Source organism: Mytilus californianus, unplaced genomic scaffold, assembly GCF_021869535.1.
Source record: "Mytilus californianus isolate M0D057914Y unplaced genomic scaffold, xbMytCali1.0.p SCAF_1, whole genome shotgun sequence".
Lineage (NCBI taxonomy): Eukaryota > Metazoa > Mollusca > Bivalvia > Mytilida > Mytilidae > Mytilus > Mytilus californianus.
In genome coordinates this window covers 107,958,508-107,982,824 of record NW_026262581.1, presented here as the reverse complement: position 1 = coordinate 107,982,824, position 24,317 = coordinate 107,958,508, and the positions used below count along the sequence as shown (strand labels likewise).

Here is a 24,317-nt window from a genome sequence, read left to right as displayed (position 1 = left end):
CATAGAAAAATATAATGATTTCGTGTTTTTTTTTTTTGCAACATCATTCATCTCAGTACCAGAATCTATGACAAACGAGACGATATCAATTTTGAATTTATAAATTGTCCTCACTTTAACAGCAATATACCAACTTCACCCGCGTTTGGAGTATGCATTTCTAAACTCATACATATTCAAGAGCTTGCAGCTGCTACACAGACTTTGTAAAACGTCATCGGTGTCTGAGCAAAAAATTAATGTTTTGTCAAAGAACGTCTCGTCCTTTTTCTCAAAAAGTTCATCGGAAAGTACCAATACATAATAGATAAATAATATTCAATATTATAATTCAATTCAATTCAATGTTTTATTAAAGTCTCATCTCTGAAACAAGTACACTCGATCATATTTATAAATTGTAAAACAATCTGAAATGACAGCCATTCTATACAGAATTATAAGATACTATTAAAATGCATATCTATACTACATTAAACAGTACAAAATAAAGTAATATTTACAATAAATAAAATTTCTACGTTTTCTTCAAATAAAATGACAGGTTTTGGTACACACACACGTACGTATCATATTTGCATCTGAGAATAAAAACACTAAATTTTGGTTGTCATCTTGAGTATCAAAATTGTCATTAAAAGTCTCAATAGCATAATATAAATGGTTTCTAAAATCGTCATAAAGAGGACATCTCAATAAACCATGCGCTTCGTCTTCAATAAAACCATCACATATATGTAACATACTCTGTATTTTCCGAAGACTGAAATGGTGGGTTGAAACTGGTTTAAGTAGCTAAACCTCCCACTTGTATCTAAAACAAGAGGGTCTTCGGTTATAGATTCAAGGTGCTGAAGTTGTGTATTTTTTTATTTACTTTACGGTTTTTCCTTTATTTGTCTTTGTGCTATTATGTTCCTTTTGGTTGTATGACTTTTGACGTAACTCGGTATTTATGCATCCCGGTATCGGGTTTTTGACTTTGGGCGTTCCTGATTCAGGTGCGATTCGGACGCAAGAGGTTTGTTTTTACAGTTTTGTTTCCATTTGGTTTACCCGTATATTTATATTGTACTTAATTTGTACTTTAAAAAGTGTATACTGTATACGGTATGTACAAATAAATACAAAAAATTTTGTATTGGGGTTTTGTCAATCTACTATCAACTACAACTCTTTTTTAATTGTTGGTGTCTTTGTTAGATTTATTTGTATGTTTGTTTTAATTTTTTAGTCAGTTGTGTTGTATGTCCGTGATGTATGTTGGCTGCTGGATCACAGTAAGTGTCACATTAACCTTTAAAGTGCTCACCCAATTTTGTCTATTTAATTGAACTATAAACAAGTGTCATACAAGTGGAAGGTTTAGCTAGCTATAAAAATATTCATTATAGATACCAGGATTAACATTTTGTACACCAGACCCGCGTTTTGTCTACAAAAGACTCACCAGTGACGCTCAAATCAAAAAAGTAAAAAAAAAAGGCCGAATAAAGTACGAAGTTAAAACCAGGTTTAACCCACCATTTTCTTCTGGAAATGCCTGTTCCAAATCAGGAATATGACAGTATATTTCAACTCGTTCCGTTGGTTGATAACGTATGATTTTGCCAATTTTTGTGGACTTACCTTGGAGTTCGGTATTTTTGTTATACTACTTCGGCATGTTCCTCAAGGCGTTTATCGCCAGATACTGGTATCACTTACCGTAACACTCGTTCGCCGGTTTTTCGTAGTAACACTAAGAACATATTTTCTGCAGAACATTTATTGAACGTTTCTTTATCTAAATAAAGTAATTGTACAACAATTGAAGTATGATGTTTTTTTTACTCTTAAGTTACTAATAGGTATGACATGAGTCGTTATCTGGCCTCACGTTGATATTACACAATTAAGCCTTTGAAATTATGATCATTTTATTGATAAATAAATAAGATGGTATGATCTGGGAATCAATAGGAAAGAAATGTCATTTTTGAAATCCTAATGATGTAAAAAAAATATGTGATAGTTGACATATTTTACCTAAAATGGCCGTTTTATTCAAATTTGAAGATTAAATCATGAGCCAATCCTAATCCAAATAGATATTTTACCCACATTCAGAACATATTCATATTAGATTTTTGAAGCAAAATGTCTTCTTTTGGTAAAGCCTCAGCTCATATCTAAATTATTAATTACAAGATATGCAAGTCAGGCTCTGAATTTATGCAGCCTCGCAAGTTTTAAAACTTACTGTAAAGAAAATATTTATGACAAAATGAAAAAAAAAATAAGCAGAAATATTTGACAGACTAGTATCTTATAAACACCTGAAGGATGTTATCCGTTTATCTTCGATTTCAATGGTCCAAACTATGTATAAAATATTTGCCACTGGACGTTCAAAAGTAAAATCACAAAAATACTGAACTCCGAGGAAAATTCAAAAAGGAAAGTCCTCAATCAAATGGCAAAATCCAAAAAACAAACACATCAAACGAATGGATAACAACTGTCAAATTCCTGACTTGGTACAGGCATTTTCTTATGTAGAAAATGGTGGATTGAACCTGGCAATCGACAACAATCAATCAAGCAATCAAATTCAATGAGTCCAAAAGCACCTTTTCACATCTTCTTCTATTTTGTTATGATTTTTATTCTTATGTCAGTGACAGCCTTGTGGTTGGCTGGGGTATAGAAACACTGAACTTTCTTCATCCGATAGAGGGAGTCCGTATGACTGTGCGGGATGTATAATTACGCTGCCACGTCCAATCCTCATTTTAGAAGTAGAAATTGCCGTACTTCATCACTGTCGACCGCTTTGTCTTTCTATTGTATTTATTCGTTCTCGTCCTAAATATTCATGATATATTCGCCACTGCATGTTAAGCGACTGTAATCAATTAATCTAATGTCAATGAGGAAACAACTTTAAAAAAAATGATTAGGCTAGTTGATTAAAAGATATTTAATGCTAAAAAATAGTTTTTTATTTTATATAAGATTGTTTTATTTAAACAGTTTTGATTCTATATTAAATTGATTTATTTTAATGAACATTGAGTGAAATAACATTGAATTAAATCAAATGCATAAATTAAGAGTCTCACTTGCATATCTTGTAATTAATCATTTAGATATAAGCTGAGGCTTTACCAAAAGAAGATATTTTGCTACAAAAATCTAATATAAGCAAAATCAAGCGTCAATCAGTTAGAAATTATTTTATAGAGCGTTGTGTAGGTGGACCAAAAGCAAAGCCTTTTTGCCCACCATCAAACCATTTTTAAACAAACAAAGGTAGTTATTTTGAGAATAACATTATTTTATGTGACAACGATAACATTATAAATGATCAGTCAAAGGTTGCTAATATTTCAAATGAGTCGATTTCTTTGTAAATATAGCAAAAGATATTTTGGACCCATTGAATTTGTATACGGTATACTACTGTTGCCTTTATTGGATCAGACTGTGCTGTAGATCAGAACCACCCTAGTGTAAAAGCTATTAACAATAATTGCAGAGTTGAAGGTAATTTAGTATATAAATGTATAGACTGAAGAAAAAATTGTAGAAAAACAAATAAACAAACTTGGTGTAAATAAAGCAACAGGTAAAGATGGGCTATCGTTAAAATACTGAAATTGGCAAAGCCAGCAGTTGTGACATCAATAACAAAATTAATAAACAAATCGATCGAGCACTATGTATTTCCGGACAAACTAAAAGAGGCTCAAGTGGTGCCACTTCATAAGAGAAATAGTCAACTTGAAGTTGGGCAGTATTTTACCTGTTGTGTCAAAGTTTTTCGAGAGAGCCATCTTCCAACAGTGTAGTTGATTTCTTTCAAAATATATTTCATCCATATTTATCTGCCTTTAGAGTAGGATACGGCTGCCAGGCAGCACTTTTAAAAATTATTGAGGATTGGAAAATGGCTACTGGTAATAATCAATATATTGTTGCTGTGTTAATGGACCTCTCGAAAGCCTTCGACTGCCTTCCTTATAATTTATTAATTTTGAAACTGAAGGCATATGGATTATCTGAATCAGCTTTAAGCTTGATAGGTAGCTATTTAAGTAAAAGAAAACAATGTGTAAAAGTTGGTATAGATATAAGTATATAAAGGTGTGCCACAAGGCTCTATATTAGGACCTGTACTTTTCAACACTTTGTTGAATGATATTTTCCATTTTGTAACATGCAGCTCATTATATAATCATGCAGATGACAATACTTTGTCATATTCACATTCTAATAAAGACAATGTTGTAAATATTTTAGAAAAAAAGAGCTTAGAGCTTATTGATAGGTTTAGTTTAAATCATATGAAGGCCAACCCTGACAAGTTTCAGGCAATAGCCATTGGCAAGACAACTGAAAATAAAAATATTTCTTTTAATTTAGATGGCAATATTATATATTGTGAAAAAGAAGTGAATCTACTTGGTGTAACTATTGATTACCAGCATGCTCATATTTCTAATATTTTGCAAAAAAGCATCAAGACAGTTACATGTACTTATAAACGTATTGGTAAAAATTTGATGAAATTATGTAGACTTACTATTATTATTCATTTATAATGTCAAATTTTAATTATTGTCCAGTAGTATGGCATTTTTAGTGGTGATTGTAATACCAGAAAAATAGAGAAAATACAGGAACGTGCCAAAAGATTTATTTATGAAGATTGGTGTAGCACTTATCAACAACTGTTAACTAAATCAAAATTACCAAGTTTAAAAATCAGAAGAATTAGAATGATAGCAATAGAGGTATATAAAATTGTTATTTAACAATGTCCACTGTATTTACATGATCTTATTGAAATTAAAAGCTGTGGTTACTCTTTCAGAATTACAATATAGCTGCTGTTCCCAGGGTAAGGACAACCTCCTTGGGGACAACTACCCATGGGCTACACTCATTCAGATATGCAGGAGCCAAACTCTGGAACGAGCTGCCGAATAAGATGAGGGAAGAAATGCCTTTGGGTGATCAGATCAAAAGTTTGGTTGGTTATTAGAAGACAGTTCGTGTCAGTGTTCCTCCTGCAAATCGCAGTGGGCTGTAGAACATTTATTTATCTTAAATACTCTGGCTTTTATATTTTTGTTTCACCGTCGGCATGCTTTTTTATTTTGTTCTAAATGCTTAAAATTCTTTTAGTGCTTGATAACTACTGTATGAATGTCAGTTTGTCTGCATTTTATGTTTGCTTTTATATGCTTTGACTTGCTTATTATTAGCTATAATTTGCTGTGCTTTGATACCAGTATTTATGCTTTGCATGATGTGCTTTCTGTTTTATGTCTTTTATGTCTTGTGTTTATCATATGTATGCCGGTTAAAAGCTCTACAGAGCTTATGTTGTATTGTTATATGTATACCCGACTTTAAATAAATCTTTTATGCTTTTATCTGTCTGATCAATAATTATGTTTACGGGACTAAGCAGCACACATTTTATATCTTTCACGAGAGGGGAAGTAACCAATTTATGTAAACAAATGATATACCAAAATGGGTGTAAGTGTTAGACTTATTCTTTTTACATGTTTGACTTCATATGTCGCTTCCTTCCATGAGCAGGGCATTTATAATAGTATCAAAAATAATTATGTAGTGGAACAGGAAGCTGTCAGTTCGAATGTTGCCTTTAAAATAAAACCAAATAACCCAAAGGTCACCAATCAACAAAAACCAAAAGGTGATAAATATGAAATCTATAAACCAAACTGGGACGATTTAGACAAAAGACCCTTACCAAAGTGGTATGATGAAGCAAAAATAGGAATATTTGTCCATTGGGGAGTGTTTTCAGTCCCAAGTTTTCGATCAGAATGGTTTTGGTGGGATTGGCAAGGAGCAAAATACAATAATACTGTGGAATTTATGAAGAAAAACTATAGACCACGTTTTACATATGCAGATTTTGCTCCAAAATTTACAGCAGAATTTTTCAATGCAGATCAATGGGCAGATATATTCAACACATCCGGCGCAAGGTTAGTTATAGTGCATGGTTACATAAGGGAGCGTACATGTGTTCAGTGTTATTTTATTTTTAGCATTTTCATACATTTCCCATAGGCATAACCATATTTTACCATTGCCTTATGTGCAATTAACAGACCATTTGGTAGCCATTATCATTGCATTTGTACGATATTTCATACCATACAATGTAGACAACCTCTGTGTATGCCATGAGTTTGTACCATATAGGATGATTACCGTCACTACTTGCATACTATTTCTATCATCTTCTATGTTTTTGTGGGACAATAAAGTTGCATATACTGCGTGGTTGCTTTTGTCATGGTACAAAATTGATGCCAGTTTCAACAATGAAAATGATGATTGTACAAAATGACTTGCTTATTATTATTTTTTCAGCATTGTCACATTAATCTGGTTACTAGGTATCATTTCAAATATTTGAATCCTGAAATTTTATTGTATTATTTGCTTATAAATGTATAGAAATGCAACATTCAAGCTGAAAATATATATATTCTTTTTATAAAAAATTAACACACTAAAATTTCATCTACTTGTACATTTATAAACTTTCAAAATCCTCAGCTCTTGTAAAAATATGGAATCTGTTCATCATCATATTAGAACAATCTTTCTTTATTTGTAAATAAACTTAAGTCTCATCTGTAAATATGTAAGTTAAATCACCCATATATGCCAAAAATACAAGTTTAGTGCTACATGTATGCTTATTTTACTGTTATTCTGATGTACAATGTACATTTTGTGTAAACAGTAGAATTTTATTGTATTAGTACTATTATGTTATTATTTACACACAGATATGTTGTTTTCACATCTAAGCATCATGAAGGATATACTAACTGGCCATCCAATTATTCTTTTAATTGGAATTCCATGGCTGTTGGACCAAAGAGAGACCTTGTTGGTAAGTTTTAATTTAGAGAGAAAAAGTAGTATATGGATATATTTGCAACTTATATTGAAATTACATTATTAAAACTTGAAAATCTTTGTGCGTAAATATTATTACTACCACTGCTGCCTCTGCTGATGGACTGTTAGTCCCCAAGGGTATCACCAGCCCAGTAGCCAGTCATGACAGTACTTTGTTTCTGGCAAGAAAATGTTTTCTGTTATAAAATTTTTGAAATTAAGGAATATATATCCTTTATGCAAAGCTCTGATTCCTTGTCAAGATTTGGCTAAAGTTTAGGTTCCTTTTGGTTTGATCAATTCTTCAATGTTAGTGTTAGTTTTTTTATTTCAAATATTTTGGCCTCGAGTATCACTGAAGAGACATTAATTGTCAAAATATGTAGCTGCTGTAGTAAAATTTTGTACTGTCGATTTTATTAATACAAATGTTCAATATGGTCTATGCATAAGTAATCCAGTGCTTTCTCAATAAAATCTCAGTGGAAATGTATAACTGTTTCTAATCAACTTTTTTTTATAACAGGTAAGTCCAGCTTCCACATATATATATTTATTTTACAAATTGTGTCATTTTCCTAAAGTTTACACTAAGATTTACTATATCATATATATAAGCTTATAAAGATATTTTAAATTAGAATGAGTAGAACAGTATTGTCTTTGGGGTAAAGATTGCATATCATGCAATCAAAAAACCCTAATAGGACTGACTTGATAGTTAAATTGTCGAGATCTCATCACTACTTTTTGTAGCACAAACACATTGTGAATTGAGGTGTGCATTCTATACATCCTATCCATGTATATGTTAAGCAATTTATCAATGAAATATATACTCAGATATTCAAGTTACAAAATTATGAGGATAACAATACTTGTTAAGGAAACTATTTCATTGAAAATTACATAAGAAGCGTACATGTATGGTGCATGAATCTATCTGTTCTGAATATAGCAATGAAAAGTAATGTATAGAATTGAAGTTATCTTCCTTTGTCTATAATTATAGTTGAACCAAGTACACTTATGGCCAAAAGAAGATATCTTCAATCCAAATTATTGCCTTCCATTGCTTAATACAATGAATGTTTAATATTAGTTCCCACTACAAAATGAATTCAATCTTTACCCTTTAGTGCTCATAAGAACTTTGATTGTTTTATATCCTTCAATGCAAAGAAAAAAAGTATATATTTTATACAAATTATTTTCAACAGCAAGGGTTTGATCCTGTTGATACTTTCCAAAATATTGAAAAATATTTTTTAAGTGAAAAATATGTAGGACTCGGAGGTGCGATGGGAACCCTGAAGTGCGATGATCACGCTGAAGTGTGATGGTCTGCGCCAAAGTGCGATGGTCCGTGCGATGGTCTATAAGACGCGTGATGGCTAGTTAAATCTGCAGATGTGCAATTATTATGAGAAGTAGATTTTTTTAATAGTTGGTAGATAAATTTGCAGTCTATGTATGTCCTTAGTTACAGTTGCATACTAAATGAGTGTGAAGAAAATTCTGCAGAAACATGTTATCTTTACTTGGTTCCTCTCATTACCTTGTTTACCATAATATTATAATACGGAGAGTCCGAGGCTGTCAGGGGACCCGTATGTATTTAGAGAATGCTACGCTCCATCGTACGTAAAAAGAACCTTTTGTAGATTTTGAAGAAAATCCGCTACAGAAGGTTAAATTTCCACTCTCCTCCCTTGAAAATATGTTTTATGTAGTCCATCGCACTTCAGCGTTACCATCATCGCGCTTCAGCGTAGCTATCAACAAGATATCGTCACAATGCCACCATCGCACTTCAGCGTGACCAAAAACGCACCTTAGCGTCCAACCATCGCACCTTAGAGTGATCATCGCGGTTTGGAGTACCATCGCGGTTCAGAGTCCTACAAATATAATATTTTTAAAACATTTAAATTCGACAATGTTAAACAAACTTTTCTATATGGACCCTGTAAATGAAATACATATAATGGAAGTCGTCCCACTGCTTTGCATAACATATAAGTTTGATCACTAACTTCTATTATCCCTCTCAGTCCATACACCTTATCACTATTTAGTCCAATCCGGAAAAAAACAGTCACTTAGACAATTTCCTGCTTGGGTCAAGTGTTGCAAAAACAAAGGTCATCAGTAACGACCCTTACAGAACTGAAATGTTTGCTGCAGATCTGTAACAAAGAGTTTGCAGATGTTTGCAGCTAGCAAACCTCATGCAAACATTGCAGCTTTTTGCTGCAAGCTTGCGGCAAGTTTGCAGAAACAATTATGTTTGCAGGAAAAAACTAGAATATAAGGGATGTTCACATCTAGATTGCAGAAATCTTTGACAATTCTATATGTTTGCAAGAGCATTGCAAGAATTACATAAAATGACAGATCATGTCTATTTGTAACTTCCTGGAAGATAAAAATTTGAAATTTGATGCTTATAATTATGTTGATGGTGTTTGAGTCATGTTATATATTAGTGTTCAGGGAGGCGTTGTAGGTGGGGTATTAAATGTTTAGTATTCAGACATTATTTGTAAGTACAAATTCTTCATAGAACTGTAAACTTATGAAATTCGTTCCCTCCACAAATATACCTGTATGAAGGTTTGAAAAACATTTGCAAACATGTAACAAATATACAGTACTCTCTAATATGTTTGGAGATTTTTACTTTATTTTTTACTAAGATTAAATATTATGTTTCAATAAGTCGAGTTGAATTTTGTGATAAAATTAATTGAACTAGCTGTATGCACAAAATGCATTTCAAATAAACCATTCTTTTGTATTTTATATATGCAATTCTTTTGAGCATTTAAATAACAAAATAACTTTAAATTATTTCTTAAAAGGTATTTACTAATTATGCTATGATAATTTTGCAAATGATTAAGTATTTGAATTATTGTATGTAACCTAACTTTTTCAGAATTTGCTGTGTAATATAGATAAATAAATGTGATGTGTACACAACATGACATTGGTTAATTGTATAATGTATGTAGTTTCTGCAAGTTTGCAGCAAACACGCAGGAGAAAGACTAATCTGCATATAAATGTTTGCCGCAGGTGTGCAGCAAACACACAGGAGAAAGGTTAATTTGCATAAGAATGTTTGCAGCAGGTCTGCAGCAATCACTCATTTGCATATAAATGTTTGCTGTAGGTCTGCAGCAAACACTCATTTGCATGGTAAATTGTTTGCAGCAGACCTGTAGCACATTTTCAGCTTACATGCCGCAAATACAGACTATGTGTTCGATGCAAGTCTGCAGCAAGTTCGCTGCAGACTTACGGCAAATATTTGAAGGGGGCTGATTTTTTACAGTAAGGGGAGCTAAGGGAGGAAAAGTTTAGAAAGCAAACATTTTGAAACTTTGATAGATTGTGGTTCACTTTTTTAAACACAAATTAAAGTAAAAAAAAGTGTTCACGATGGTTTTTGAAACAATTCTCTTTGAAAGTTTTATGCATAATACATTGTTTTAACAGGGCCCCAGATAGCTTCAACTGGATGAAAAAGTTGTGTAATTTTAGAAGCTATCCGGATCAGAATAAATAGCGATAAGGTGTATCCCACACATATAAAACAACGATCTGTCCATTTAATTTGTCACCACTGAGAAACATTTGTGTTGTGAGAGATATATATCTTTCAGGTGAACTGAGTACAGCACTTCGTAAAAGAAACCTACATGTTGGATTGTACCATTCTTTATTTGAGTGGTTTCATCCTCTGTATTTAAAAGACAAGGAAAACAAATTCCGAACCCAACAATTTGTGCAGGTATAATGTATTGATATTTAAAAAAAACTATAATTATGATTTATAGATAGTTTGCAAATGAAATAAATACTTGATGTGCCCGAAGTGCTTTTCAGGATTTACCTTCATCAATAACGCTAAAACCTAAGGTTTCCGTAAATAAGATGCAACAAAGTGCAACTTATGAAAAGTTTGAAGCAATCTTGTCACTTGCTGCGTTTTTGCCCTGGCATTGCCAGTTTCTCTTCGATGTATGCATCTTGAAAGTCACCTTGGAAACTTTTGCCTCTTTTTTAGCTGACTGTTTTCCACCCCGTTGACAAATTATGCTGACAGTTTGTAATTCGGTTTAAGTTTAAGATCATTACATTTTACTCTTCAGAACTAACTCATTGTCAATGCAAGATTGAACAGATATTTCAAGTGAAGAAGAGCTAGATAGAACAACTTTAAAATGATTCTAGACAACGCTTTAAAATTGTGTCAGTATTTTTCATTTATCAAAAATTTACATAGAACCGAAGCACTCAATAAACCAGCAAGTCATACTGCTAAAATAATGTTTTATTTAAAATATTTTGAGACTGTAAATACAAGCGGTTTTTTTAAGTTGCTTGAAATTATTATTTATAGAACGTTAATCAGATATCATATATTTCTCTAATACAAGGAAACAAAGAGACTTATAGTTTGTTCAGTTCTTTAATATTTTTGAATACTAAAATGCACAACGCAATCAGGCAAAATTGACCGCAGGCGAATATCACTATTCCGTTAAGACCCCTTTGGCCAGGTTGCACGAAGTGCAAAATTGGCTTAAAGTATGGTTTTGTTTGACGGGCGGATGCCTGGACTGGTGGGGAAAATTGAATTGAATTTGTATAATCACTTCCTCCTACAGGTGTTCGACATAGATCCTTGATAGTTCACAGAAAGATTGCACGCATATTGAAGTTGTGTACCTGCTATTATGGAATTGTGGATTTCTCCCCATTTTGCAAGAGTTTGGGTAATGAACTCATCCAGTCCTCCTGCAGTTATCATTTAATAATAATTAAATCTTCTAAAATAGATTGCTCCAATATTAAGGTTGGGGACCTGCTATTACGGAATTGTTCGAGGATTTTTTACCTATTTTCCAGACATTGCAAAATAGTAATTTTGTTTTTTAAATTTACAAAGGACGGTACCTATTTTGTGTAATCAACTTTTGCTACGATTTTAGTCCTGGATTCTTGAAACTTTACAGAAAGATAGTACTTTATTATAGTTTTGCACCTGATATTGGGGAATTTTTTGCCCATTTTCCAAACTTATATTTAAATGTTCATAAAAGACAATTTTTGTCGAGCCTACGAAATTTATGTCGCGAAAGCGAGACATTGCGATCCTTGATTCCGTCGTCGGCGTCGGCTGCTGCGGTGTCTGTGGTTACATTTTTTTATACATCGATAACTTTGTCAAACCTTCATGGAATTTTATGAATTTTGGACAGAAGGTTGTTTATGACAAAAAACAGTATCGAGAGCTAAATTCTGAAAATATTTATTTTCATTTTTTCGTTATTTTACTGATAAATGGACTTACTTTTTTTTTACAGTTAACATTCAGACTCAGTCTGAGGTTTGTACAGAAGTTTGTTAATGATCTAAATACAGCATCCAGATCAAAATTTTTAAAATATTTATTTTTCATTTTTCCGTATTTTACTGATAAATGAACTTTTTTTCCAGTTAAAAAGGAGATAGTCTGAGGATAGAGTATGGTACACACCAATCAATTACCTTGTCAAACCTTCATAGAATTTTATGAACTTTTGGCAGAATCATTTTTATGATTAAAAGCAAACTTTTGAAAATATATTATTTCATTTTTAGTATTTTTCTGATAGATGGACTTTGTTTTTTACAGTAAACATTTACAAAAAGTTTGGGATTTATTTTTTTTACATGATAAATTTGTAAAACTTCATGGATTATTATGAAACTTAAACAGAAGCTGATCTAGAAGACCAAGAAATAGCATCTAAAGTAAAAGTTTGATTTTTTTTTATACGACCGCAGTATATTGCGGTCATATATTGGTATGACGTTGGCGTCGTCGTCGTCGTCGTCCGAAGACACATTGGTTTTCGCACAATAACTTTAGTTTAAGTGAAAGGATCTCTATGAAATTTTACCATAATGTTCAATACCACAAAAGGAAGGTTGGGATTGATTTTGGGGGTTATGGTACCAACAGTTAAGGAATTAGGGGCCAAAAAGGGGCCAAAAATAAGCATTTTTCTAGTTTCCAGACAATAACTTCTGGAACGGTGTATGGATCTCTCTGAAATTATACCACAAGTTTCCATACCACAAAGGGATGGTTAGGATTTGCTTAGGGGGGTTATGGCTCATACCGTTTAGGAATTAGGACAAAAAAGGGGAAAACAAGGGTGTCCTGGTTAATGGACAAATACTTTAGTACAAAACATAATTTAAAGCAGTGTAAGGGAGGTAATTCAAATACATCATATGAATTACCTTCCTTACACTGCTTTTAAATTATGTATAAAGAAATGGTTAATGAACAATTAAGACAATTTAAAAGCAGTGTAAGGGAGGTAATCCAAATACAACGTTTTGATATTTCTTCAAATAATATTTTTTTTGCAAAAAAAAAGTGTGTGTGTTGGGGGGGGGGGGGGGGGGGTTAATACGCAACAGCATAGTGTATTGCTCAAAGCAACAAAAAAAAGGGGGGTTAAGGGGTTAAAATTTTATTTTTTTTTGCGCGAATATTGCGTCCGTTTTTGCCCCAACTGTTCAGGGTTGGACATCTGCGGTCGTATCCAGCTGCGCTCGGCGAAGTAATTTATTGAATTCTGTATTTTACTGATAAATGGATTCACTTTTTATCTCACCTGGCCCAAAGGGCCAAGTGAGCTTTTCTCATCACTTGGCGTCCGTCGTCCTGCGTCCTGCGTCCGTCGTCCGTAAACTTTTACAAAAATCTTCTCCTCTGAAACTACTGGGCAAAATTTGACCAAACTTGGCCACAATCATCATTGGGGTATTTAGTTTTAAAAATGTGTCCGGTGACTTGGCCATTCAACCAAGATGGCCGCCATGGCTAAAAATAGAACATAGGGGTAAAATGTAGATTTTGGCTTATATCTCTGAAACCAAAGCATTTAGAGCAAATTTGACGTTTGGTAAAATTGTTTATCAGGTCAAGATCTAATTGCCCTGAAATTTTCAGATAAATCTGACATTCCGTTGTTGGGTTGCTGCCCCTGAATTGGTAATTTTATGGAAATTTTGCCGTTTTTGGTTATTATCTTAAATATTATTATAGATAGAGATAAACTGTAAACAGCAATAATGTTCAGCAAAGTAAGATCTACAAATATGTCAACTTGACCAAATTGTCAGTTGACCCCTTAAGGAGTTATTGCCCTTTATAGTCAATTTTTAACCATTTTTCGTAAATTTTTGTAATCTTTTACAAAAATTTTCTCCTCTGAAACTACTAAGACAAATTTAACCAAACTTGTCCACAATCATCATTAGGGTACTTAGTTTAAAATATGTGTCCGATGACCCCGCCCGCAAACTAAGATGGCCGACATGGCTAAAAATAGTACATAGGTCAAAATGCAGTTTTTGGCTCATATCTCTGAAACCAAAGCATTTAGAGCAAATTTGACAGGATAAAATTGTTCATTAGGTCAAGATCTATCTGCCCTGAAATTTTCAGACCAATCAGGCAACACGTTGTTGGGTTGCTGCCCCTGAATTGGTAATTTTATGGAAATTTTGCCGTTTTTGGTTATTATCTTAAATATTATTATAGATAGAGATAAACTGTAAACAGCAATAATGTTCAGCAAAGTAAGATCTACAAATATGTCAACATGACCAAAATTGTCAATTGACCCCTTAAGGAGTTATTGCCCTTTATAATCAATTTTTTACAATTTTCATAAATTTTGTAAACTTTTGTAAATTTTTACAAAATATTTTCCACTGTAACTACTGGTCCAAGTTCATTATAGATAGAGATAATTGTAAGCAGCAAGAATGTTCAGTAAAGTAAAATCTTTAAACACATCACCATCACCAAAACACAATTTTGTCATGAATTCATCTGTGTCCTTTGTTTAATATGCACATAGACCAAGGTGAGCGACACAGGCTCTTTAGAGCCTCTAGTTTAGTCAACATTACATTATATACTGACAGCAGTAATCGCAGGCGAGACACCAGGTTCCGCGGAACCCCTTATGAATATTTACTTGTTTAATTAATATTTTGTGCAACCCAGCCATTAGAGTCTTTGATCGGATGTACTAAAAATTGTGTTTCGTGTTCACCGAAGTTGGTATTTTACATTTATATTTTGATGAGATTAGCCATCGACTAGGCATCAACAAAAGAATTACAGAATCAGAGGGTCTTATCTGATCTTTGTGAATTGTGCATTTGCATGGAATTTCATGTTTATTTATTTAAAAGATGCATAGTGTGCATAAGATTACAGTTTTGTTATTGGCTCATACAGAGTAAAACCCTGCCAGAACTATATGAGCTTGTAAATACTTACAAACCAGATGTTGTATGGTCTGACGGTGACTGGGAAGCTTTAGATACTTACTGGAATTCCACAGAATTTATTGCTTGGCTCTACAACTACAGGTGAGTGTATAACATTGGGAATTCCAACAGAGAGTATAATCAGTATATACAACTGAAAGCACGTATAACATCAAGATTGAGAGCATAGTGCCTGTCAACTGTTGCTCATTATAATTGCAGGAAATTTCAAATAGTTTATCTTCTTAGTTGCCATAAAAGCGGGAGGTTTGGCTAGCCACAAAACCAGGTTCAACCCACCATTTTTTTCTTAAAATGTCCTGTACCAAGTTAGGAAAATGGCCATTGTTATGTTATAGTTCGTTTCTGTGCGTGTTACATTTTAATGTTGTGTTTCTGATGTGTTGGAGTTCTCCTCTTATATTTGATGTGTTTCCCTCAGTTTTAGTTTGTAACCCGGATTTGGTTTTTTTTCTCAATCGATTTATGAATTTCGAACAGCGGTATACTACTGTTGCCTTTATTTGGAACATAGGTAAACTACTGTTGTCTGAATTCGATGTTAATATTATTAGAGGAATTTAGTATGTTAAACAGCAAATTTTTCTCAGTTCATATACTAATTGTACATCCACAATAAGACGTTGGAATTTAATCCAATGGGTAGCCTTTTGATTCTACATTGAAACATCATTATGAAAAAATGAATTTCATTGACTTCATATCTTTTAGCGTTACACCTACAGGTTATCAGCACTCAGAGAATTTCTCATAAAATTTCAACTTTGACTCTAAAGCAATTTCTTATCCTAGCTCTATAAAGGGACGACTATTTGATTTACTTTTTGGGGAGGGGCAAGATGATACTGCCCTGGTAAATGAATATTCTTCCAAAAAGAATGCAGGAAATTATTGTGTACAAAATTGAAAAAATAAGCTTCCCTAAAAACATGTGAAAACGATTTACCGTCTAAAAAATCCTCATGCCTGCCCCTCCCCAAAAACCTTCTAAATTCAAATGGTCGTCCCCTAACTGTAGGTTAGTTCTAACATTGTATCTATAATGAATTTATTGAATGATGTCAGTCAATATAAATCCAATCATATGTTGCTGGAAAGGAAATTTGCAGAAAATTCATACTAAGTACAAAAACGTAACTGATTTTCAATGCAATATCAATATTTGAATAATTAATTTAGACATTTTCTTCGTACTTCCATTCCCATTAAAATAACCTATGCAAATATATTTTGATATGTTTTCAGATGGAATATTTTCAGCAAAATGACAGTACAATTTTATATTTATCACTTTTCTATACGTTATTGTGCCTTATTCATATGCAGTATTTTAATAATTTCTAAACGTTTTCTTCCTGCTATATTTAAGTCCTGTGAAAGACACTGTTGTCACTAATGACAGATGGGGCAGTGGTGTTATGTGTAAACATGGGGGATACTTCACCTGTATGGACAGATACAATCCAGGTAATTACAGTCAACAGATATATATTTGATTGCTTTAAAAATGTTTTTTACTATCAGGAGCAAATACTTATATTTACAGTCTCTTTTACAAAACGTTGAATTTTTCGAAATACTAAGGATTTTCTACCCCAGGAATAGATTACCTTAGCTGTATTTGGCAAAACCTTTTTGGTATTTTTGGTTCTCAATGCTCCCCAAGTTCGTTATTTATTTAGACATTTAAACTTTTTTTATTCGGGCGTTACTAATGAGTCTTTGGTAGACAATATATGTGTCAGGCATACACAATTTAATCCTGGTAACTATGATGAGTTTATTTGCACAAATTTAAAGCAAACAATATGAATGATAATTTGAAAAGTCTTACAATGTTGCAGTATTGTTAATTTTCTTACCTATAGATGATAAATGATAACATTCAGAATGAAATGAATTTTAGGTAAATTACAAACAAGAAAATGGGAAAATGCAATGACAATAGATTCACAGTCATGGGGATACAGACGAAATGCAAACCTAAGTGACTATCTCGCTATTGAACAACTGATTGATACCATAGTAGAAACCATCAGGTAATAAATGCTATGATATAAAATCTATCCAATCAAAAAGGTCCCTGTGTAAAAGTTAGTAATCGTTTAATCTAGAGAGATTGTTTGATAGAATGAGCACAGAAGCGAAAAATAAAAAATCAGGGCATACTAGCAAAAAGAAATGACTATATATTAATACAATCAATTAGTGATAGAAGAAAATACAGGAGAATAAGCATATTCTGCAACACCTCATGCATGGCTCTTGTACACTTCTGCGTTTCTAGTGATACTTTAGATAGTTGTTATGATATTGTTATGCTATTCTACTGTTTTCATTATCAAGTTGAACTGTGAGCAACTGATACCCCCACGATGATTATTCGGTGAACATGCAGTTGTCGGGCAATGGATGCGAAAATGCATCACTAATTATAGCATGCTCACATGAATCTTGATTCAAAATTTCAGGGTGTTCAAATTTGTATTTCCTGAGAAAAATGTTTTTACATATGGAAAAACAGAAGAAAAGAGTTTTTTAATGCATGAAATAAGGTATTTAATGAATAGGGAAAAAAATGTGGAATCATATTATTGGCTTTTTTACAAACCTGTTGATGAGATCAAGTAAATATTTCGTTTTGCTGTTTTTGATTTGTGAACATTTAGTACTCACATTTCCATTACACTGTGTGAACATAGGACTGTATTGTTTGTTTTAGCTGTGGAGGAAACATTCTGGTGAATGTTGGACCCTCTCATGATGGTGTTATAAAGCCGATCTTCCAAGAGAGACTCAGTCAAATGGGAGAATGGCTTAAAGTGAATGGTGAAGCAATATATTCTTCTGTACCTTGGAAATTTCAAAATGACACTGTAACACCAAAAGTATGGTGAGTTCAAATTTACTATTTTGAACATATCAAAACTGCAAAACTATGCATCTCTTTTCTTATAGCATGATAAATGGATATATCAGTAAACCTTATCACAATCAATGGAAGGATTTAGTTTATTTACTGTTCAACATGACAGTTGACTACATAACAAAACATTGAAAACATTATTATAAAAAACATTAAAAAAAATTAAGTGAACAATCTGATTATAGGTTGAAAATGGTATGAAAACATGAAAACATGGTAAAGAAAAAGGAGACACCTTTAAAAATAATGTTCTAGGTGTCTTTTGTTTTATTGATTGGGTCCCTCTCTCTTTGATGTATACTCCCAATGGCATTTATTTTTTATTCATATAAGAAACTGATTTAAATACTCCTTTTTAACAGCTTGATAAACAACAGATTACTTTTTTACAGGTACACAGCACATATTACTGATACAGTAAAGACAGTTTATGCAATATTATTACGTTGGCCAGAAAAAGATACCATATTTCTAGGAGCTCCAACACCTTCTAAGGACACGACTGTTCAAATGCTCGGTTCAGACATTTCTTTCCAATGGACTAAAGGAGCTTCTAGTGGCATGCTAATACAAATTCCATTAATATCACACAACCAGATGCCTTGTAAATGGGCATGGACATTTAAAATTTCAAATCTTCTCAATTCATAATAGAGTCAAGCTGTAATTAAGTTTGTTTAACTCAAATACTCAGGGTTGAAATGAAAGACCCTTTACTTATTTATGTTTACCTTTTCCAATTCATTAGAAAGCTTTGCATCAACTGTTTACATGCACACCTAAGCAAAGATTAGGATCACCAATATTTAATAAATTATTTTAATTGAAAACAACAGTTACAAAAACTAGTTTTGTTTAAATGACTGTTTTTAAAATAATATTCATTTATGAAACTCACCTTTCATATGACACAAAATAAACACACCCTACCAATTTAGATTTATTTATATTTATCAATTATTTTCTTAGAACTGATTGAAAATGCACTTTTATATTGATTTTTATATATAAAGCTGATATGTTTTTATTTATATTGTTTGCATTCCATAAATGAAAATAGAAAGGAGCGTTGTTTTTTGTTTTAAGATATGGAAACTGAAGATATCTTATCATATTGTGACTTCTATATATCAAATTATCTCTATGAACCTCACATATCAGATATCAACTATGATTTCAAAGGATTTTCCTCTATTCATTAAACATCCAGATCAATTGTTGGAAAAGAATCTGAAGCTTTGAAAAGTATAAAATATGATAATATATAAGATTTAAAATACATTCACTAGTAGATGAGTTTTGGTATGAAACTCATTTTAATCTTAACAGGATCTGCAAAGTCTGAACAATAAATGATTCAGTCATATTCAGCATTTCAATCAAATTTCAGACTTATCCACTGTGGTAAATCAGCACTGTTCAGACAGTTCGCTTGCAGTCAATTCAGTACTGTTAAGTAGCATTTCAGATAATTTAGTATGATGTTGATGTGTACAGGTAACTAGATAAATAGCTCCTGAAACAGATCTTTATTGACTGCAAGCAGAATGTGTGATCAATATTGGAAATTGACTGAAAAACAAAAAATGACGAAATAATTAATTGTTCAGTCTTTCAGTTGTTCAGATCAAAGTTGGTGTACAAGTGATAATTAAGACATAATTTTCAACATTATGACAGTCATTTTGATTATGTAAAACAAACTAATGTTTGCTACTGCATGTCACAATTACCTAAAAAAGAGATTTTTGATAAATGTAAACATGTAAATTTCCGGTAAAAATTGTATACATACTTCAGAAGAAAAACATCTAAACGTTTTCAGTCAAGCTTTGGTTGTCGGATGACCTCAATTGTGTATAGCCCGTTGGCAGTTAAGAAATAATGTTTTAAAAATATTTGGAACAATTTTATTAAAATATATGGTCATATAAGGGCTTTGTAATCGGAGTAAGATTTACCAGTGGGATATCCAGTGAACGAAAACAAAAGAAAATTCACCCTTCTTATGATAGAGTCGAGAAAGTCAAAATTAAAACAATGCCGGTTACGATACTGATCAAAACTTATTTCCAAATAATAATTGTTCATTTTAAATACGTTAATTGTTAAACTGTGTTATTAGAAATATACATGCAAATACACTATGCTTTATGTTCAGTATTTATTGAGATAATTGCATTAGAAGCTTGTGAAACTTAAACTTAAAAACTGTCAATCTTTACTGCATATTGATAAAAAAAAAAATTGGAAAAAATCATGAACATACAAAATCTAAAGATCTTTCGGGTCACCAATTTTCGGAGTGTTCCACAAAATCCTTAGCATGTTACAAGTTCCCAAAGTATACTTATTTTTTCACATCTTAATTATCGAGCACACCGGTCTGCTCTTGTCACATGTACATTCAATAGAGAAATATTGTCTTTTTGTGAATATAAAAATTTAAAAGTCTGTCTGTGCAAGTTAAGAAATTAAAAATAGCTATTCTTATAAATTAGGTATCTTTCTACTATTTTTTATACAGTTTAAGAAAAGGTCGTCTCGATTTTTGTACATGTATTTGCGGTCTTCTCGATCTATTCACATTCAATGTTTACATGGAGATAAGTTCAGTTTAAATTTGCTTAGTAACTTAATTTCAAAAGTGCCAATCTTTGCTGCATATCAATCGATTCCTTTGGAATTTTTTCCCTGACTTTCTCTGATCTAGCTGTATATATATTCTGATAATTAGCATGTTCCAGAAAGGTATACAGCCAGCAGAAAAATAAATTGAAGTTGGTACTCCAGAAATTTATTCGAATACCAATATTTTAAACCAATTTTACATCACGCTTCTATAGCCTGCTGTACTCATCGTTTGCTACTTAAGGAGGGAAATGATAGCATTGAATTGAAAATTTGTTTTTATTTAAACTTATTTCTATTTTTACTATTTACCAGAACGTTTTCCCGTGAATCTATAATTGATAGCGTCCTTGCTAAAATGGGACAAACATTGAGAAGACCTAGTTTTCAATATTTACAGGAGAGGTAATATTTTTTCACTAGATTTCCCACTGTTACACCTTTTTTTAAGAGAGGTGAATAATCAACAGTAACTTTTTTTTCGACAAGGCTAGTTTCTTACTGCATCATAAAGACCTTATTGCTATTTTGGAAACTCCGACACTTGAACTATTAAAATCATCAAACAATCACTTTAGTTTTTTGGCGTTCTACATTTTCTCTTGTAACATTAAAATTGGGGAAAAAGCAATTTTGAAATTGTCTAGTTCAACTGTATTTTATCTATAAAACTATTGCAAGGTCACTCAACTTCATTGTTTATGGTTATTTGATCAATGCTAAGTTTCTATTGTATTGTCATTGTCTAATAGGTTACTTGAATATGGTCTATAAGATTATTGCAAAGTGTACTTTTTCACCTGGCCAGGATCTCATTTCCTTAGTTTATTAATCAAAGTTCGTCCTGAATATGCATGGAATATTTGCCACTGGCAATAAGCAAGAAAAAATCAATAAACAGTAAAACAATTTAACAACTTAACAAAGTTGAAGATTTGTAATATATGCAGCACAATTTTGATATTAAAATCTGTTAACATATTTTCACACAAATAAAAGCAATTGAAGACATTTCAGCATGTCCACTGTTTCCAGTTTTAAAGAGGTATAATGACATTTGATAGCTTTTTTTTTCTATTTTCGAACTTTTTTTTAACTTAGTGTTACCCTTTGATGCTTATAACTCTAAATATAAGAATTTTTATTACCTCCATGTTTATACCAATCAAGATCTTAAAAGCCATTCAATCTTTTGTAGGTTTATATCAGCAATGTCTCGGACGAACTCGAAAATCAGTGCCGATAAAGTGCTTTTAAATAAAGGCAATTGTAGTATACCGCTGTTCAATAGTCATAAATCGATTTAACTGAAACCAATCCGGGTCACAAACCAAAACTGAGGGAAAGACATCAACTGTAAGAGGAAACAAAACGGAACAACAGAAACACTGAACTGCTACAAAAACAAACGCCAACATACATAAAAACAGACTATGTGATAATAACTGCCATATTCCTGACTTGGTACAGGACATTGTTTTAGAAAAAATGAGTTCTGCCCATAGAAATATTAATTACATGGAAAATTGCAAAGTTAGTGCTCTCATATGTACAATTCTTGACAGATTTTTATATAACTTATGTCATAGGTTTATATCAGCAATGTCTCTGACAAGTTTGAAATTCAGTGCCGATCAATTTTTTTTTAAAGAGTTATGGCCCTTAAAAATATTCATTATATGGGAATTTGCATTGTATGCGCTCTCGCATGTACAATTCTTGGTAGATTTTTATCAAATTCATATAAAAGGTTAATATCAGCAATGTCACGGACAATTTCGAAAATAATTGACGATCAAATATAAAAAGTTTTAGAAATTAAAAAAAAATATTTGCAACGCGGTGGACATTAGAACTCGAATCTTTTATTAGAAGGAAAATCATTCAGTGTTGTATTATTGAAATTGAACATCCATGTGCTTGGGTAATCTCCTTACCTTATATATACATTTGCCGAATATCATATTTTGTCTTACAAACAAAAAAAATGCCCTTGTTATAATAAAAAAAAAATTGTCAAGTTGGAAGTACCTTCTCTATGTGCGGTGTAAAGCAGATAAGGCATCATCAACCACGGTGTATCAGGACTAGCAACTAAATCTATACACATTTGAATACAGTTCCAAATACTTTCATGTCTATAAAAATATGCACAAATAAACCGAAAAAAAATTAATTAATATATCGTGTAACAGTCTATTCAAGTATGTATGTCATTTGTTTTGTCTTTTTGCTAACTAGTTTGGTCATTTTTATTATTAATTAAGAAACAATACCGGTATAATTGACAACTCTCAATATTAACAAAATATTACAATCAATGAAGCACATGTTAATTATTGACCGTATTACCTAACTCTTGTATTACATAATTGAACAGACACTTTATCAAACAACCCAATACACAACGTAATTCACAGTTATTGATCTCAATATATGTTAGATGGATGACACATAGGAATGATAGATTTAATCATTTACCTTTAATTTCTTTTGATCTACACTTCATAAAATAATTTTGAAATATAGGGTCAAAGTTGAATGATATAAGATTAGTAAGATATGATAATTTTTTCTAAGAAAAGACAAAAAATAAAATATGTATACAAAAATGCAAGCAGGGTTTATTTTACTTGTAAAATTGGTGTCATGATCAACTGACATTAGTCAATAATTTAGGTTAATTTAGTTTGCAATTATCAGTGATTTCCTTGAAACAATAAATAGAATTGCATAACTTTAACATGAGCATTTTCTGTAAAAAAATATTTGTTTATTCCCTATTCTCTTCCAAACTTTCCATGCGTGATTTTGATCACTTTGATTGTCGTAACGTACAAAAAAAAGACGTACACTTTTTTTCTCATAATTTTGAGAGCTGAAAGCATTGATTTTTGAAAATAAAAATAATAATTCTGTGGTAATTTTTCAGTGAAATAATAATGAAGATGACTTCAAGCTCATATTATTAACATTCTATGTTGTAATCCTTTTGTGGGTTGTTTTTATTGGACTAATGAGTTTCGATTACTGGACGTGGATGTAAGCATCTATAGGTCACCGTGCTACCTTTATCAATGTGTAACACTCACATATATATATATATAGTAACCTATAAAAAGGCCTCGACATGACAAAATGTAAAACAATTCAAACTAGAAAATCAATGGCCTGATTTGAATTTAAACCATAAACGAAAAACATAAAATGGCAGACAGCAACCAACGACAACCACTGAATTACATGAGACCGGCACATACAGTTGTCAGTTTTGCATCGTTCTGCATAATTTGTCGTTGTGCTCAGCTTGTACAGGAAAATCAACAGTCTTTTAAATAGACTTTATTCTCAATAACTGTTCTGATCCCAATGCGAAATTTTGAAGACATACTGAATATTTAGAGGTAACTGTCCAAGATCGTTAATACATATACGTATAAAG

General features: G+C 32.0%; 1 protein-coding gene across 2 annotated transcripts; it reads left to right on the top strand.

Moving 5' to 3' along the window:
* Positions 1-5,489: 5,489 nt before the first annotated feature.
* On the top strand, positions 5,490-19,311 carry LOC127729587 (alpha-L-fucosidase-like). 2 transcript variants are annotated; one of them, XM_052237415.1, is made up of 8 exons: positions 5,490-5,532; positions 6,828-6,934; positions 10,614-10,741; positions 15,266-15,399; positions 16,688-16,785; positions 17,225-17,357; positions 18,041-18,211; positions 18,637-19,311. In XM_052237415.1, exons 2-8 carry the CDS (start codon positions 6,904-6,906, stop codon positions 18,893-18,895), a joined length of 954 nt encoding a protein of 317 aa, XP_052093375.1. In that variant the 5' UTR covers positions 5,490-5,532; positions 6,828-6,903; the 3' UTR covers positions 18,896-19,311. The 2 variants fall into 2 exon arrangements, with proteins under 2 accessions (XP_052093375.1, XP_052093366.1); XM_052237406.1 differs by having other exon boundaries at positions 5,493-6,011.
* The last annotated feature ends 5,006 nt before the right edge of the window (positions 19,312-24,317 follow it).

Bases quoted from the DNA above. Each gene is read 5' to 3' on its own strand.
- LOC127729587 (XM_052237406.1), top strand. From the start codon at position 5,527: ATGGGTGTAAGTGTTAGACTTATTCTTTTTACATGTTTGACTTCATAT. The intron at 6,012-6,827 runs GTTAGTTATAGT...ATTTACACACAG, and splicing joins TTCAACACATCCGGCGCAAG to ATATGTTGTTTTCACATCTA. The intron at 18,212-18,636 runs GTGAGTTCAAAT...ACTTTTTTACAG, and splicing joins ACTGTAACACCAAAAGTATG to GTACACAGCACATATTACTG.